Source organism: Strongylocentrotus purpuratus, unplaced genomic scaffold, assembly GCF_000002235.5.
Source record: "Strongylocentrotus purpuratus isolate Spur 01 unplaced genomic scaffold, Spur_5.0 spur5_contig_845, whole genome shotgun sequence".
Classification (NCBI taxonomy): Eukaryota; Metazoa; Echinodermata; class Echinoidea; order Camarodonta; family Strongylocentrotidae; genus Strongylocentrotus; species Strongylocentrotus purpuratus.
The window spans coordinates 2,188,965-2,205,351 of NW_022145552.1; the positions used below are offsets into that span (position 1 = coordinate 2,188,965).

At 37.9% G+C, this 16,387-nt stretch overlaps 1 protein-coding gene across 7 annotated transcripts in view; it reads right to left on the reverse strand.

Annotated features, from left to right (window-relative positions):
- Nucleotides 1–640: 640 nt before the first annotated feature.
- Nucleotides 641–16,387, reverse strand: part of LOC583067 (eukaryotic elongation factor 2 kinase) — a 30,827-nt gene continuing 15,080 nt past the window's right edge. For all 7 annotated transcript variants that reach the window (XM_030991862.1, XM_030991890.1, XM_030991880.1 and 4 more), the window contains exons 2-14: nt 13,590–14,260; nt 12,529–12,721; nt 12,090–12,127; nt 11,158–11,329; nt 10,116–10,265; nt 9,232–9,292; nt 8,235–8,434; nt 7,421–7,738; nt 6,917–7,042; nt 6,011–6,199; nt 5,296–5,423; nt 3,955–4,133; nt 641–2,501 (exon numbers count right to left, since the gene is read on the reverse strand). In XM_030991862.1, the coding sequence (XP_030847722.1) occupies nt 2,389–2,501; nt 3,955–4,133; nt 5,296–5,423; nt 6,011–6,199; nt 6,917–7,042; nt 7,421–7,738; nt 8,235–8,434; nt 9,232–9,292; nt 10,116–10,265; nt 11,158–11,329; nt 12,090–12,127; nt 12,529–12,721; nt 13,590–13,777 (2,055 nt within the window). In that variant the 5' untranslated portion in view covers nt 13,778–14,260 and the 3' untranslated portion in view covers nt 641–2,388. The remainder of the gene's footprint in view (nt 2,502–3,954; nt 4,134–5,295; nt 5,424–6,010; nt 6,200–6,916; nt 7,043–7,420; nt 7,739–8,234; nt 8,435–9,231; nt 9,293–10,115; nt 10,266–11,157; nt 11,330–12,089; nt 12,128–12,528; nt 12,722–13,589; nt 14,261–16,387) is intronic.

A 16,387-nucleotide genomic window follows, 5' to 3' on the forward strand; every position in this document is an offset into this window, starting at 1 on the left:
GGGGGAGGATAGGGGGGGGGGGTCCTGAAAAGGACTGTCAGTAATCTTTCTTTCTCAAGAGTGTGTGTAGTCCTGAAAAGGAATGTTGGTAATCTTTCTTGAGCTTATAGTTCTAAAGAGAACTATAGCGCCGGTTGGAGAGGATGGGTGGTAGGAGTGGCTCAACGTTTCGAACAGCATGACTATCCATCGTCAGAAATATGTATGAAGAAAGAGAAATGACCACACATACAAAAGCTCCGCTCACTAAACCCGTGTACTAATTCCATACATACTGTTCTCTTGACTTCTAAAAAAGCTTGCCAGGGTCTTGCCCAACATAGCCATGTCCTTAGAGATGCCATTATTCATAGCAGGTGAATGAAATGGCTGGTAGCCATGGGTTTGAGAAACATAGAAGATATCGTCGCTGTTTTCACGAAGTGACGGTAGTGAAAAAAAATTGCATTCACTTTGCGTTACGATTTTACTCACTACCGTCACTTCGTGAAAACAAGGACGATATGCATACATTAGTAAACAGGTGTACTGGTAATCAACTCTTGTATACCTACTATTTACATAGTTTACAAGATACAGCCTGAACTTCAAAGTACATGTATCACATAGTACACTATGCTACTGCATTCATCCACAGTCATATAAACTTCAGTCTTATCATTTATATACAATTCATACATTTGAAGTTTTCATAACAAGAATTCAAATGTTCCACTGCAATACTTCCGTAAGGCCTTTACTTTACAATCTGCTCTGAATTAGCGGTCAAGTTCTCTACCCAATTAGCTTATTCTAAGCTACCGGTACTTCGATTTCTAATTACTTGTAGGGAGATTCCTGAATTTCAAATCTTGTTATTTTTTTCTAGATGTTGAATTATTCCCTGTGCATTTCACTTTATGTTCAAAAATCCCAATTTCACTCAAACAATATGATTAAATACTGGATATATCAAGATGAAAAGAATTACGGTAAACAAAATATTTAAAACAAAAATTTCCTCCCAGCTTAACGATTTACTACCCTGATATCAGTTGAGTTATAATGAGTTGTTTTCTAAATGAGCTGTGTTACACAGTGAGGTAGGCATTACGAGATATAAGTTATCATATGTACAACTTGAGAATCCTTAGACAGGTATATATTAATACGCACTTACAACCTTGCCCTAATCTTGTTGGCGAAAAACTATACTTATATATCATAAAGTATTGTGTTTTCGAGAATACAACAATTTTAATAATGAAATGATGATTTTGAACCATGAAATATTCAATATTATTAATAAAGGTCACATTATTTTCACAAAAATAAATTCATCTTATCCAGTTTATGTTAAACATATTGGAGTGTTATTTTAAATATTCATTTATCGCCCAAATTATAATTGTTACCACACCAATACTTTATTTCATGTAAATTTTCATGATTTTCTTTGTTGTCTCTTCCGTTTCTTACACATTTTCAAATCATTGACATAATACTCACTAATGTTTTTGAAACTGTTAGCTTGCTTGTGCTACCCAATCAAATACACCTCCATTTTGAAACAAAGTAATGTTAAACTTGAAATGTTAAACTAAATGTTAAATGACAATATATTTACAACATAGATATGTACAGACACATACATTAATGCCTTGGAGGTGGACTCAAAATAGAACAAAAGTTGAATTTTTTTCTTCAAACATAAACTTGAACAATGACAAATATTGAATATTATATACATCGCATATACACCAAACTATGTTCAGTGACAGCGTGCAATGTCCCATACAGAAATTTCATCAACTTTGAGGCAAATGAACCAGCCAAGTTGCCTCAAAAGAAAAATGACATATTTTCAAGAACAAACTTTTTCAGAAATTCAGATAATCTAAATGTGCGTAATCTTCTCTATCCTCGTATGAAATCAAAACTACATTAAAACTTTTTGGCTATTGATATGGATCATATGAACCAACTAAAAGTACTCAAACTTTGCCTTTTCCCATCAAATAGCTATTGCTGAAAATGATATACATGAAAAATAAATTGTGCTGTGACAGATGCAGTTATAGTTTGCACGTCTTTAAGACAGATTGCAATGAATGAATACAAAAAAATAAAAAAGGAGGAATGTGTCAATGAGCTGTTTTTGCAGTCAAAATTTCAAGAAACATAATGATAATTTTTAAAAGAAGTAAAAAAGAAAAAAGTTTGATCATTCATAAGTCTTTACAAACCAAAGAACCTGATTTTACAAATATGAAGATCAATTTATTAAAGAATTCCATTTATAGACAAGACATACAAGTACACCAAACTTAGTTTGTCATATAGTGGGGGGACCACTGGAGGATGAATACAATATACCCGACATGTGATGAGGCTGTCCAATGAGCCTTTTCACTCCTCCTCCATCTCACCATAACACTCCTCAGAGAGCATGTAGTACTTGTTGGAGAGGCGGCCTTTCATGGCGGCAATTGCGCCCTCTGCAGCTTCGTTGTAAAGCTCAGCTGAAAAACAAGGGTAAAACGGAAATTTGCTTAGCTATATAGAAACAGGGCCTGATGCATGAAACTTACCATCGATGGCAACTTTTAAGGAAACCTTGGTTTGATTGACTAACCATTGAGCGATATTGCCATGGTAGTTAATTTTTATGTCAAATTTACCATTAGTGGTAAGTTTTTATGTTACAGGGCCCAGGTTAGATGAAGTTTATTCTTTGAAAGTTTAAGAGATAAGAAACAAAAAACAAATTGATAGTTTAAAAAACTAGATGGAATTCGACTGCGCGCAGTCGAAAATGATGCCTCCGTCATAGAGCAATTTTACAAACCAAAACAGAAGAAATTTTTCGGATTCAAGTTCAATTGTAATCCATTGACAAGTTCTCAGAATATCGTGATTACAAGCAATTTCTCATATACATATATGACCCTTTGATCTTTGACCTCATGACCCTAAAATCTACTCAGTTCATTGGCTCTGCAAGATGTCCTGAGTTAAATAGTAATCCATCTGTCAGTTCTAATGAGAATGCGTTCACAAGCTATTTTTGCATACATAATGAGCCCATGATCTTTGACCTTTGACCTTAAGAACCAAGAATCTACTCAGTTCATTGGCTCTGCAAGTAACATACATGACCTAATTTTGGCAGGAATCCATCAATCGGTTCTTGAGATAACGCGATCACAAGCTGTTATTGCATACATAATGTGTGCTGTGGCCTTTGACCTTTGACCTCATGACCACTAAATCTAATCAGTTCATCGGCTCTGCAAGTAACATACATGACCTAAGTTTGGCAGCAATCCATCAATCGGTTCTTGAGATAACGCGATCACAAGCTGTTTATGCATACATAATGAGCCCTATGACCTTTGACCTTTAACCTCATGACCCCAAAATCTAATCAGTTCATTGGCTCTGCAAGATACATACATGACCAAAGTTTGGCAGGAATCCATCAATCGGTTCTTCAGATAACGCGATCACGAGCTATTTTTGCATACCTAATGAGCCCTGTGACCTTTGACCTTTGACCTCGTGACCCCAAAATCTAATCAGTTCATCGGCTCTGCAAGATACATACATGACCAAAGTTTGGCAAGAATCCATCGATCGGTTCTTCAGATAACGCGATCACAAGAACGGGACGTACGTACAGACGTACAGACGTACGTACGGACGGACAACCCGAAAACATAATGCCTCCGGCTACTTCGTAACGGAGGCATAAAAAAAAATACTTGGCTACTCTTCATCAAAATTGTTTGTTTGTCCGCTGATAGAAAGTCCTTTTATGATTTTAACAGGTTAAGAATGTCATTAGACAAGATTTCTTAAAATCGAAAGCACCACTTAGTTTAAACAACAAAATAACTGTTTACCTTAATAAAAAGAACAATGATATGTTCTTGACGTGTCTTTTTTCCGCCTCAAACAAATAACTCAACTTACCTGCTTTCTCAGGGTTCTTGTCGAGGTCCGGTCCGCCTGCCCGATACATCTCTGCCATCCTAGCACTAAGCAGGTAGTTAGGATCATCCATGGTGGAATCATAATGGCCGTCTTCATCAACCTTCTCTGTGTTGACCGCTTCCTCGTACCAGTGCATGGCCTCCAACCACGATTTCGTCCTGGTGGAATAAGTCAGAGGGATGAAAACAAACCTGTAGTGTATCGTTGATGTGACACGTGCAAGGTCAAAGGTCAATTCATGGAGCTCAAAATAGTTCTCTCCCACATGTAATCTCAATGGGAGAGAACAATTTCAGCACTCCACAAATTTGACCTTTGAACAAGATGAAAATCCGTAGTATATCGTCGATGTGACACGCGCAAGGTCAAAGGTCAATTCATGGAGCTCAAAATAGTTCTCTCCCACATGTAATCTCAATGGGAGAGAACAATTTCAGCACTCCACAAATATGACCTTTGAACAAGATGAAAATCCGTAGTATATTGTCGATGTGACACACGCAAGGTCAAAGGTCAATTCATGGAGCTCAAAATAGTTCTCTCCCACATGTAATCTCAAAGGGAGAGAACAATTTCAGCACTCCACAAATTTGACCTTTGAACAAGATGAAAATCCGTAGTATATTGTCGATGTGACACACGCAAGGTCAAAGGTCAATTCATGGAGCTCAAAATAGTTCCCTCCCACATGTAATCTCAATGGGAGAGAACAATTTCAGCACTCCACAAATTTGACCTTTGAACAAGATGAAAATCCGTAGTATATTGTCGATGTGACACGCGCAAGGTCAAAGGTCAATTCATGGAGCTCAAAATAGTTCCCTCCCACGTGTAATCTCAATGGGAGAGAACAATTTCAGCACTCCACGAATTTGACCTCTGATCGAGCAGGATTTCTGCTCTGCATATAGTTTTTGTTATGACTTGAAATTACTCTTTTTTTTTGTTGCGATTCAATTATAACCTATTAGGTATGATCTGTACCAAATGTGTGTTTATGTACATAGCAGAGATCAGAGAGTTGCAATGAGCAATCAGGGAGGAGAGCACGAGTAACAAAACTTTGTATGTGCGATTGATGTGTGGTCTTTGAGGGTACACTGTATATATATGGATAGCAATTTAGCTCAGAAAGATTTACATGAAAACACACCAAGGAAATCCCATCCTTGCTATACCAAATCACAAAGAATAATTCTCAACGAAAAGACTAGGTTACAGTACAACCAGAAGCTCTTGTCATCTTTGCCCAAATTCATTATTCTATGAAGAAAAGAAAAACACAGCTAAAATGCATTTGCTCAGAGCCAGAGTACATACCTAGCAGTTCCCAGGTTGTGACCGGTGTCGTATGCTCTGGCTACAAACAGTATGGCTGCCCTGTCCCCTGCCTCTGCAGCCGTCTCCATGTAGTCCATTCCCTCGTTCATATAATCTTCATCATCACTCTGTGAAGGTCAAAGGTTAGACCCAAGGATTGTGAGATAGGAACAAGTCAAGGAATGAGTAAGTTGAAATACAAAATGGTTACAACAAAAGACAACAAATACCAGTGCTACAAAATATACTTGTGGCTGTGCTTCATCAAATATACAGTGTTAGGTTACAGGGTTAGGATTTAGGGTTGTTATAAAATGACACTAAGAGAGGTCCTACCACATAAGCGTCATACTTTATTTTGTCAAAGATACAGGGTTATGGTTAGCCTTGAAAAAAGGTTTTAGGTTCAGGCTCAGGTTCAGGCTCTGGTTCAGGTTTGGGTATGGTAAGTGTTGCGTATTAAAGCCTATCTGCACTAGTTTGGCCAGGAGGGATTAGACCTCCCTGCAGGGTCACTGACAGGTGGTTATCTCATCAAATAAGGTCTCGATTAACATAACAAAAAGGGGTCATGGGAGACCAATGGTCACCAATTAGGCATTGTTTGCTATATAGAGGGTGCAAGTAGCTATAAGTAGTGCAGTGCGGCTTTATACCAAGGGAAATTGTCACAGGGGGATCGTACGTACAACCCTACAAAAAAAACGCTACTCACCGGTACAGACACCTCGGTGAGTACATCGTGGGTTAGCTGTAGGCAGATCCTAGCCATGGCAATGATAGCTTCCAGGACTCCGCAGTCCGCACCGTGACGCAGATGGTAGAGGGCAGCCTCCATGTTACGGCTGTTGTCATCGGGAGCGAAGCGGCCCATCTCGTGGTACTTAGCCATGTCCAGATGAATCTTAGAAGTAGAAGTTCACCAGAACTGTCGAGTTATTACACATTTTGGGCCTTAATGGGGGTTATTAACAAATAATCCCACTTAAAGATAATGTTGAGTTTTGGTCATGCGATTGCATTGTGAAAGAAATGATGGGGAATCGAACAGAAAAGGTTGATCATCTAGCATATAAGTATTGGTGTGTATTGCAAGGTTCTGGAATCATCAAAATGATAAGAAATTTGGCCCAGTCTTGGTAAAGTTACAAGCACTGTACACAGAAAGATGTATATGGGACTACACGAACATGTGGCGTAAAGACCAGTCCCGATTCACATGCTATATTTCGAATATTAAGGCATTTTAAGAACCATGCTTTCCAGGGAACATTTTTTATCTGATGTTCTTCCACACGCATAACAACAATGATAACGCTCACAGATTATGTTTCACCTCTTCCCAGAAATCAAAATTCTCTTTAATGTGTCCTCTCTCCTCCTGAATCAAATCACATCATATGATACCGTCCTTATATTACACATTCTTTTACTTTCTTTATCAAAATTTCGAAAAATATCTATCACGCTTTTTCTCCTGTTCAAGTTTCTGCCATACTTTCACCATGAGACTCAAGCCCCTCAGTTTCTTCCTTAGAGTACTTAAGAGTATTTTCACCCCACTCTCCTGTAACCACAATTAGAACAACAAAAAATGTTTTAAAAAAGAAAATGTTGTTACCTGTCCTAAGATAGAGCCTCCAGTACTGGTCACCAGCATAGTCTTTCGCAGCTGAACCTCCAGGTTCACACAGGATGGTCTGTGGTTCACATTTCTTTCCAGAAATTTTGCCCTTTTTTCATCATCCTATTAAAACAAACCATCAGAATTGCATGTCTTATGACAGGGAAATGACACAAAACTTATTTTTTTATAATATCATTCATGATCTTCATTTCTTAAAAAAGAATTTTGTAAATATAAGCTCCAAATCACTTGCAGTAAATGATAATTACATAAATACATGTATGTAATAAGAAAAACAATCTTACAACTAAAAATTGCAAAATATATGTGTTTTCAAAGCCTTTCTAATCCAGCCTTCTTGTTAAATGGGGTGTAGCATGGCAAATACTCGTATTATACCCAATTGGCCTGAGTCAGGCCACGGCAAAGACACAGTCTCGTCATGCTACAACCCCTTTAACAGCATCATTGCTGACTGCTGAGGGCAATCCAACTTACGTGAGACAGCGTTTCGCTCTCGCTCTCCGAGTCCAACCTAAAACGTGCCGTCCTTCTTTGGAACTGATTGAGCACGCTTGGAGGTGGAGACATCGACATGGCGACATCGTCAGGTGATGAAGGGAGCTCCTGGAAGGAAATGCGCCTCGGAGGCGATTCGGCAAGCGGAGACAGGACCACGCTGGAGCCCGTCGACATCTGCGAGTTGGACCGCTCGAAAACGACGAACTGGGTCATGTCGAGGGGGGAGATGGAGGGCCTTGCGCGAGGTTTGAAGACGCGGTTCTCGGTACCTCGGCAGATGGTCCCAGAATTTTTCTGGGGAAAAGAAGCAAGACAACAGGATAGAACGGTTGAGCTTTAAAGTGTACCAATCACAACAAAAAATATTTAATGTACGTTAGTAGCTCCATGTCGTTATATACTATATTTGGCGTATGAACTTCAAAATATTACTTCTGTTAAGAGATTTTCAAGTTTAATAAATACAACCTCAACTAGAAATCTGTATTGCCGTGCAATGTGAATGTATCCCCCGGCAGTGGCAGCGACTTTGTGTCATCCTTATGTTCAAAGGAGGGACAAAGATCCCCTCTCCTCTCCCTGAAACAGAAAGATGACGTCAAGCTATTAGGATTTTCAAAGCTTTAGATTTTGAGTTTTCAGAGAGCTGATACTCCTCTGACAAGACACTAAAATGGCATATAATTGATATGATTGTAATGTAAGGCTAATCCATTTCACTTTTCAGTTTGGATATGGTCTTTAAAGCATGCTATCATTCATTTAAACACATTCATCTGTTTACTCTAACCTGCAGTTTCACGTATTTCTCATGTTCCGTGAACTCAGAGCAGTGAAGGTCAAACTGGGTCAGCTCCAGATGGTCACAGATCTCGTTGCAGGCATGGGTGGCGAAGAAGAGCGCCATCCCGCGCATGCCGAGGTTACCCTCGTTGTACTCCGTACCGGTAGAGGTGTGGATTTGAGGATCGGTGTACAGATCTCCCACACCTGAGGAAAGTTCAATGCAATTCAATTTTATTTCGTCCAATAATGACAAGGAAATTCATTGTGGGATTTTACATATTGTGTTTACATTAAAAATAAAATCGTGCATAATTACATTCAAAATCGGTGAAAAATTGGAAAATCATAACATGACATCTTGTCATGACAAATTTTTGATGTGTGGTTTGAGATGACACACACAATTGAATTGAAATAAAGAATGCACTATCAAGGAGAGGCAGGGTATTCATACCTCAGTCATACCACCAAGACTGGCACCAGACAGACAACAAACAAACACCTGGGAAAGTCATGAGAATGTTTGATGAGTGGCTTTGAATGTCAAACATAATCAAATTGAAATAGAGAATGTAATATCACCTCTCGAGCGTCAGGGCATTCATACCTCAGTCGCACCATCGAGACTGAAACCAGACTAACAACAACACACACACACGACCTCTACTCACCAAACATCTGTGGACGGTGTCACTGACATATAAATCGTATACTTTTAACACAATGTGAACACTCTTCTATCTTTCAACTGAATACATTACTTGTATAATGAATCCTGAATAAAATATAGATTTTTTTCTTCACCCTAACAAAATTGTATTTTTCTGATCTTCAATCTCAATCAGTTTCATCGACCTGTTCCTCTCATCTTTCTGCTTCTATCAAAACCAACTTGATATCAGAGTGGACTTCCCCTTAAATGTTACATGTGTGAATAAGGCTTAAATCTGTAAAAAAAAAAAACAAATGAATGCACGGACTGTGTCAATACAGACGCTTACCTTGGATGTCTACAACGATGAGCTTGTGACCGGACCTCTCAAATGTGAAATGGCTGAATGCCTGAAAGGAAATAAAAACAGGAAGAACATTCTTCAAAGGCTGCAGCACTTTTTTTACCTCAATATTCCATGGACTTTGAACACTGTGACCCGAATTTACAAAGAGGTTTGTCAACAAACCTTGGTTTTTGTACGTCATATAAAGCGTTTGTAAAAACGCATCGAAACGAGTCATATGACGCACGAAAACCAAGGTTTGTCGACAAACCTCCTTTGTGAATTCGGGCCTATATGTCTGCTTTAGTTGACGGTAGGGATTAAAACTATCTCATTTCTGTAACATAGGCTTTATTACTGAATCCACTATAGGTAATGGGTTAAATGAGGGAATATTTTACATTTTTCAGATTTCATGGTTAATCTTACCCTATTCAAAAAACATCATTTCCAACAAACATGAATTTAATAAAGTGTGTATGCGTGCATTAACTTGTCCACTCAACGAGATGTCTCACTCTACACCGAGAGTGTATTTAATCTGTGATATCTCTTTGTAGAAGTAATATTCTAAGCTTTTATTTTGACTGCAGTATGATAATAATAATAATATTTAGCTTTTATATAGCATTTAATACAAAAGTCTCTAAGCGTTTTCCAGATATACTATTATCCCGGTCATTGGATTCAATACTTGACCGCACACACTGTGTGCACAATCTCCACTCCCTGGGGAGCATCTCAGCCAGGCGTAACTTAGCGACATGAAATGTCTTACATCAAGAGCCAAACATGTTTTAGTGATTTGTACACTTTAGACCACACCTACATGGCACCCCCCGAAATAGTATCACTGTTTATGCTTGATGTACTGGCAAAAAACATACCTGTGGTGTTTTTCGGAGTGCTTCGTCCCTGACGAATCCAGAGTTTGAGTTGTACTTGATGTATTTGCCCTCTATGTAGCTCTCCAAATGGAAGAGAGGCTTACCAGGTCGATTCATGAACTCCAGGACAGCCATCTGAAAGATATCCACCTAAAGAAGCAAAAACACACACAAAAGTTTTGAAACAAATCTTATTATAAAAGAAACATTAAATTTGTTCATGTTCAATTTCAATTTTCAACTTTCAATTTCATTTATTTCCACAGATTCAAAAAAAGGCAGTATAAATTACAATCAAATATAAAAGCATTACAACAAAGGATGAACCTGCAGAGGGGGTGATCAAAAACCACAGAGGTTTATCGGGGATCATCCCCTGCTTAAAATTACAATATCAAAATATAATAGTTTTTTTTTTAATTAAACAATAACATACAAAAACAAATATAGATATTACATGCAAATCTATGTGTGGGGTGAGTAGTAGTGGGTTGGTGGTACCAAGAAATACAATATATAGAGGAAATGAATGATTTACAGGAAAGAAATATTGAGAACAATAGAAAGAAACACCGTACAAACTATATCTTAAGAGTTCGATACGAGATCAAATATTGTTTCAACTTTGACTTGAAAGAATAAAGCATTACAACATGTTGAATACACATTTCTTAAAGGCATCATTTAACAATGCTAAATCTGAGATGCATGGCCCTACGTATTATCAGTGTCTGTGATATGGTGTAATAATGAAGCCCTAACAAAAATTGCGCTTCAAAATGAAGTGCCTCAAAAAAGTAAAAATCTTTGAGTGACCGGTTTTACCATACTCATTTTCCCCAATAAGACTGTAGTGTTATAAAAACTGTTAGGAAATAAATATCTTGATAATCAGACAGGCGTTCGGCTTGTAAAAGTCATGGGATTCCTGACTGACCTAAAGGTTTATAATTATGATTGCAGCATCAGCTAAATCCAGAATTTTTTCTTCAGAATCTGAGACAAAGTTACAGAGTCACTTTAAAGTAGAATAAGGACTCACCTTCTTTGGAGGATTGTGGCGGTTGAACTCCTCTCCCCAGATCTTGGCGTCCATCTGAAGACGGACATCTTGAAAATAGACGTCTCTTTCCACCGTCTCCATGTAACGCTTAGCGACAAAGTTACCAGAGTTCTTCCACTGGTGATGCTTGCTGAAATTAGACTTCTTCTTCCTGAAACAGATGGAAAGAAGGTGCAAAATTCATCATATGAAGCAGGTAAATTTACAGCACATTAGAAACATAGCAACTAATATAATCGTGATGTATTAATCTTTTCAAGATACTTTCATGATCCTTACTTCTTACAATTAGCATTGATCAAACCATTTGAATTTTGATTTTTGTTGTTGTTGTTGTTGTTTTGTTATCATGAACATAATGTTGAAACCATTGCAAATCATGACTGTGAAGAGGGAATACATTCGATGAAATCCTTCAATCACCCGATATTATTAAAGTTATTGCTCTGCACGCACCCTTCACTGCTGTGGATAATTCTCTAACTCTTGCCAACTAAACTTTGAGGATAAAAATCACAGAATCATCGCCCTTTTAAATACATACACGACATACCAATCACTTTATTACTTTCATATCATATTATAAGGCAGGGTATTCTACTGACAGTATTTCAGATTTATGTATACTGCCATCTGCTGCTCACATTGTCCCGATGTGTCTACAACCATGTCCCACAATGCATCACCAACCGATGGTGAGATGTGATAATGCTTGGGAAATGGAAATCGCTCCATGAACACCTTTACCGAAAGATGGTGCTATTAAAAATACTTTACAGCAGTGGTAGCGATGTTGGTAAAATACCCTGCCTTTAAGTTTGTTTATTTTAAATAAACTGAAAATAAATAAATAAAGGTGTGCATGAGCTTCAGTAGAGCAAAAGTTATGTTGATATACACAGGAAACTTACATTCTAAAACACTCTCTCATGGCTCCATGTGCAAAAGACTGGTGGGCAGAGAAAAGAAAGTGATTTGACATTAGATTAGTTTTCTCAAAAAGGAGAAAATAACTCTACCACGACACATCACAAAATTAATAGTTGATGCCTTTTAAGGTCTGTTTTGAGTCAGAAGGCCATAATTAACTTTGTACTTAAGTATGAATTAATGCTCGTCTGGCTCCAAACAGAGGATGTTTTAGATTTAGTGCATTGTAACATTTGTTGCAACTTGTGCTATTTTGTTTTGTTGTCCTTGCTTGTTATGTTTTCTTTTATTTCTCAATAAAAACATGATATTAAAAAAAAATCTAAATAAATCGTAAAAATCTCTCACGAGATCAATCTCTACTGCAAGTAATGAAAATGATCTTTGAAGGGAACATGAAGGGTCAAAGAAGCGACTGACCTCTGAACCCATCTTGACCTGGACTTCATCCTGGACCCAGGTCTTCTCGACGGCGTTGTAGCGATGTCTGATGGCCGTGTCTATGGGGAGATCCTCCAGGTGGAACTCCTTCCAGGGGTCGTTCATCTTCCTCACCTGCTGGAAGGCCCACTTCCACTTCAGCTTGGCGCATGTGGGGCTTCTCTTCTTGGTCCTGGATTCAAGGTTTGGAGGGGAAGGAAGAGAGAAAATCTCATTTTATTTATTTGTCCACCAGACATTCGACAACAATAATTGTTTGGCTCACATGCATGTCCAATAAAAAGCCCATACAGGTTTCACGGTGATGTCTAATAGACTCAGGTTTTATGAATATAGGCCCAGGGGAGTGTTTTACAAAGACAAAGATCTACTTTCAGTTTGACTTAACTATGGCAGGCCGTTCATGCCACTGTTTGCTCTCACCATTCACTGGCATTGGTCTCTCAAAGGATGTACAAATCATGGTCACAGAATTTACATTTTTTGATAATTCTCTATCACAGGAAAATATGTTATCTAAAGATCATAATGGTGAGAGTAAACAGTGGCATGAATTGCCTGCCATAGTTCAGTCCAAATTAAAGTTGATCTTAGTCTTTGTGAAACACCCCCAGGTCTTCTTGGGGGCAGCTGAAGAGAAGGTCGTATCTCATCTAATCCAATCAATCAACAAGTTATATTTGCCTATTTCTTTGTGATCGATGTCTAACTCAAATTGCAATCAATTTAGAACCCTCTCTGGAGGACAGAGATTACCTAAAAAGCTTGGTTCACACCCACCCCTTCCCAAATGTGTATCCCATTCTACAGACCCTATATTAAGAGAGAGCTGATCAAAAGAAAGATAACAGAGAGAGAGATAGACAAAGATTCATGAGAATCTAGAAACCAGGAACACAGCAAATCAATATTAGCCTTACATGCCAAATGTAAAACCTGTAAAGTATACATGTTTTATCAAGGCACCTTCCTGAAACTACAGTAGCAGTGCACTTCCTCACATTCTGAATTCTGAATAGAATCCCTCATATAACACTTACTTGTTGTTGATATTCTCATTCTTAATTGGGGTACTGTGTGTCGCCGGCTCCTTGAGCAAGAAGTCGATCAGGGGCTCGATGAGCATCTCCTCGTCCTCGTCGCTACTGTGATTATGATTTCCATTGTAGTTACCGTTGACCTGGTGGTCGTGGTCGAGGTCGGTGATCTCAAATTGGAGATCCGCCATGGCGTGCTAGGGACTGGTGACCGGGGGCAAAGGGCGGGGACGGCTTAGGGAGGAGGGGGAACTTTAATTCTAAGGTGAGGAGGAGTAATGGTGGTCGGTTTGTTGGGAAGCTGGCGTTCGACGTATACATGAAGGAAGCTCTCAGGAACAGGGTTATCAACAAGTCAGGGTCTGGTTTCAAACGGTAAAGAGGGATCGACTATTTTCGATGTTGCTATACGATACAGTAAGGTTGTGCTTCAATGGAGGGCAAATGAAGTGATGATTCAACTCCAACCAAAAATTGGAGTAAGGTTTGCGCCGACTTTTTTTAAAGGGATCTTTCTGTCAAGTTGAGTTCCAGGGGAACATGATTTCTTGAGGGAAGTTTGGAATGAGTGTGAGATTTGCTAACGATGATCGCAACAGATGGTGGGGAAAGAGAGGTGACTTGCTTTCCCGTAAACAGGATATCTGGCTTCAGGCAGTGAACGGTCCTAGGATCTGTAGCAGGAAAATGAAAAGTATTAGATGCATGAGATTTGAGGGGCTTTTAGCAAACATGGATTTATCTAAAAGAAAAATATCAACAGAACAAAATGCCAAATGACATATGATCGTACATACTGTGTACTCAAGTATGTGATTGGCAATAAAGAAACAAGCAACATATAATCAATCATCCATTCGATTGAAAGTAACATGTAATATATGTGTACTCTACAACCATTGAAAAAAAATGCAGTCACATCAATTTCTAATGTCCTTTATGATTTGTCAGAAAAGCATGTCACTTATCATTATCAAATGTTAAAGAGAGATCATAAATTTGGTTACATTCCAAGAATTACCTATTGTAGTCCAGAAGTTAATAATAACACAGAACGATAGGATATCCATGTATTGCAAACTAGATTTGTCTGGGGCTGGGAGCAAGTCTAGGCATGTGAAGGTGTAAATTGATGCTTCCAAGTCAGACAAACAAGTTAACTTGATTGCCAATCATCACGTACAACTCAGGTATGTTTTTTTTAATTTTTTTTTTTAAAGCAGATGTTTCTGCATTTATTGATAAATCAAATAAAACATTCAAATAACAATAATAGTATATAATATAATTGATTTACATATAGAGTGACAACTTAAATACACACAAATAAAAATGCATAATTGAAAGCTTGAAAGTATGGAAGTAAAAATAATCAAGATAAATGCAGAGGCCAACTATCATACGCAAGAATGCTTGAGTCGATAGCAGCCGGGAAGGGGGGGGGGGTACATGGTGCTGTTAAGTATGTAGGGGAATAGAGTGTCACATATAAAGATTTTGTTCAGATTTTGTTTGGTAGTGACTAGTGAGCCATGGATATATATATCAATTTATCCATTGATATTATTTTTCTTAATGTTGCTTTACAGTTGCTGCAGTATGTATTATAACCGTTGTGAGTCATCATGACGACAATGTTTCACATTATTCATTAGAAAGTAAAATATAGAATACATTTTTTAATGCAATTGATGACAAACTTGACATAATAGCAAAAGATAAAAACTGTCAATGACTGTTGAAGTAGGCTGCAAACAAGACAAAACAACTCAGGAATTGATATCATAAATACATTTCTAAAGTCTTCCATCTGCTAAAGTCACATACTGTAGGCATACGTGACAATGTTCATGTTCAACTAATCAATAATTCTCTTTGCCATGAAACATGATAATATCATTTGTTCGCAGCCAGAAGGGTGTTAACTCTGTAGTAACGTATGTGAGTTAATGTCCTTCTGGCTCTGAATAGAAGATATAAAAACAGGATTATGAGTGAAAGCGAAAGACCATTCATTCGCTGCCTGATCAATGCAGGCCGACTCATTTACTGTAATTAATGCCAACCCACGCAACTTTTCTTTCACATCAGTATCAAGCTGAAACATGAAAAAAATTAATCAGCACAACTAGATGAGCACGTATGTAATTAAGTTCAATAAATATCATTAAAAAACAGTCTATAAAAAAAGAAAATGATACATACATGTACTTTTATAGCACGTTCCTTTGAGCAATGTTTAACAGTCATGCACAAGTTCATTCAACGTTGTAGTTCACTGTATCATAACAGCGCCTATCAGTATAGATCGAGGCACTTAATTGCAAGCGTGTTGACAGTATCAGCCATTTAAGAAATTGACCCCAAACATAACCTTTGCTCTTATCCGCACAACAAGGCAGTGGAACACGTCACATCTTTCGCAAACAGTTTAAAGTCCACTTATCTTCCAGATTTTCATGATAAAATCAGGGATGGATGTTTGTACATTGTTAAATTTCTTAACCTTATATGCATGTAAATTGGCAAATATGTTGGAAAAAAAGTGTGGATTCATAACTTTCTTGATATAAAATTTAATTGACACTATAGTATCTCAAAAAGTCTATACTATAATTCATGTAGTTGATGAGATTCCTTTAAATATGTTAATTACATGAACAGTGTTAGTAATTGATGGGGGGGGGGGGGGTCGAGGGTGCTGGGTCCTGTGATAATTGAAGAGTAGGCCAATTTGTTTAGTTTTATTTCTTTGTAAGTCCTCTATGAGAATTCCTGGCAATAACTAATCAAGATACCTT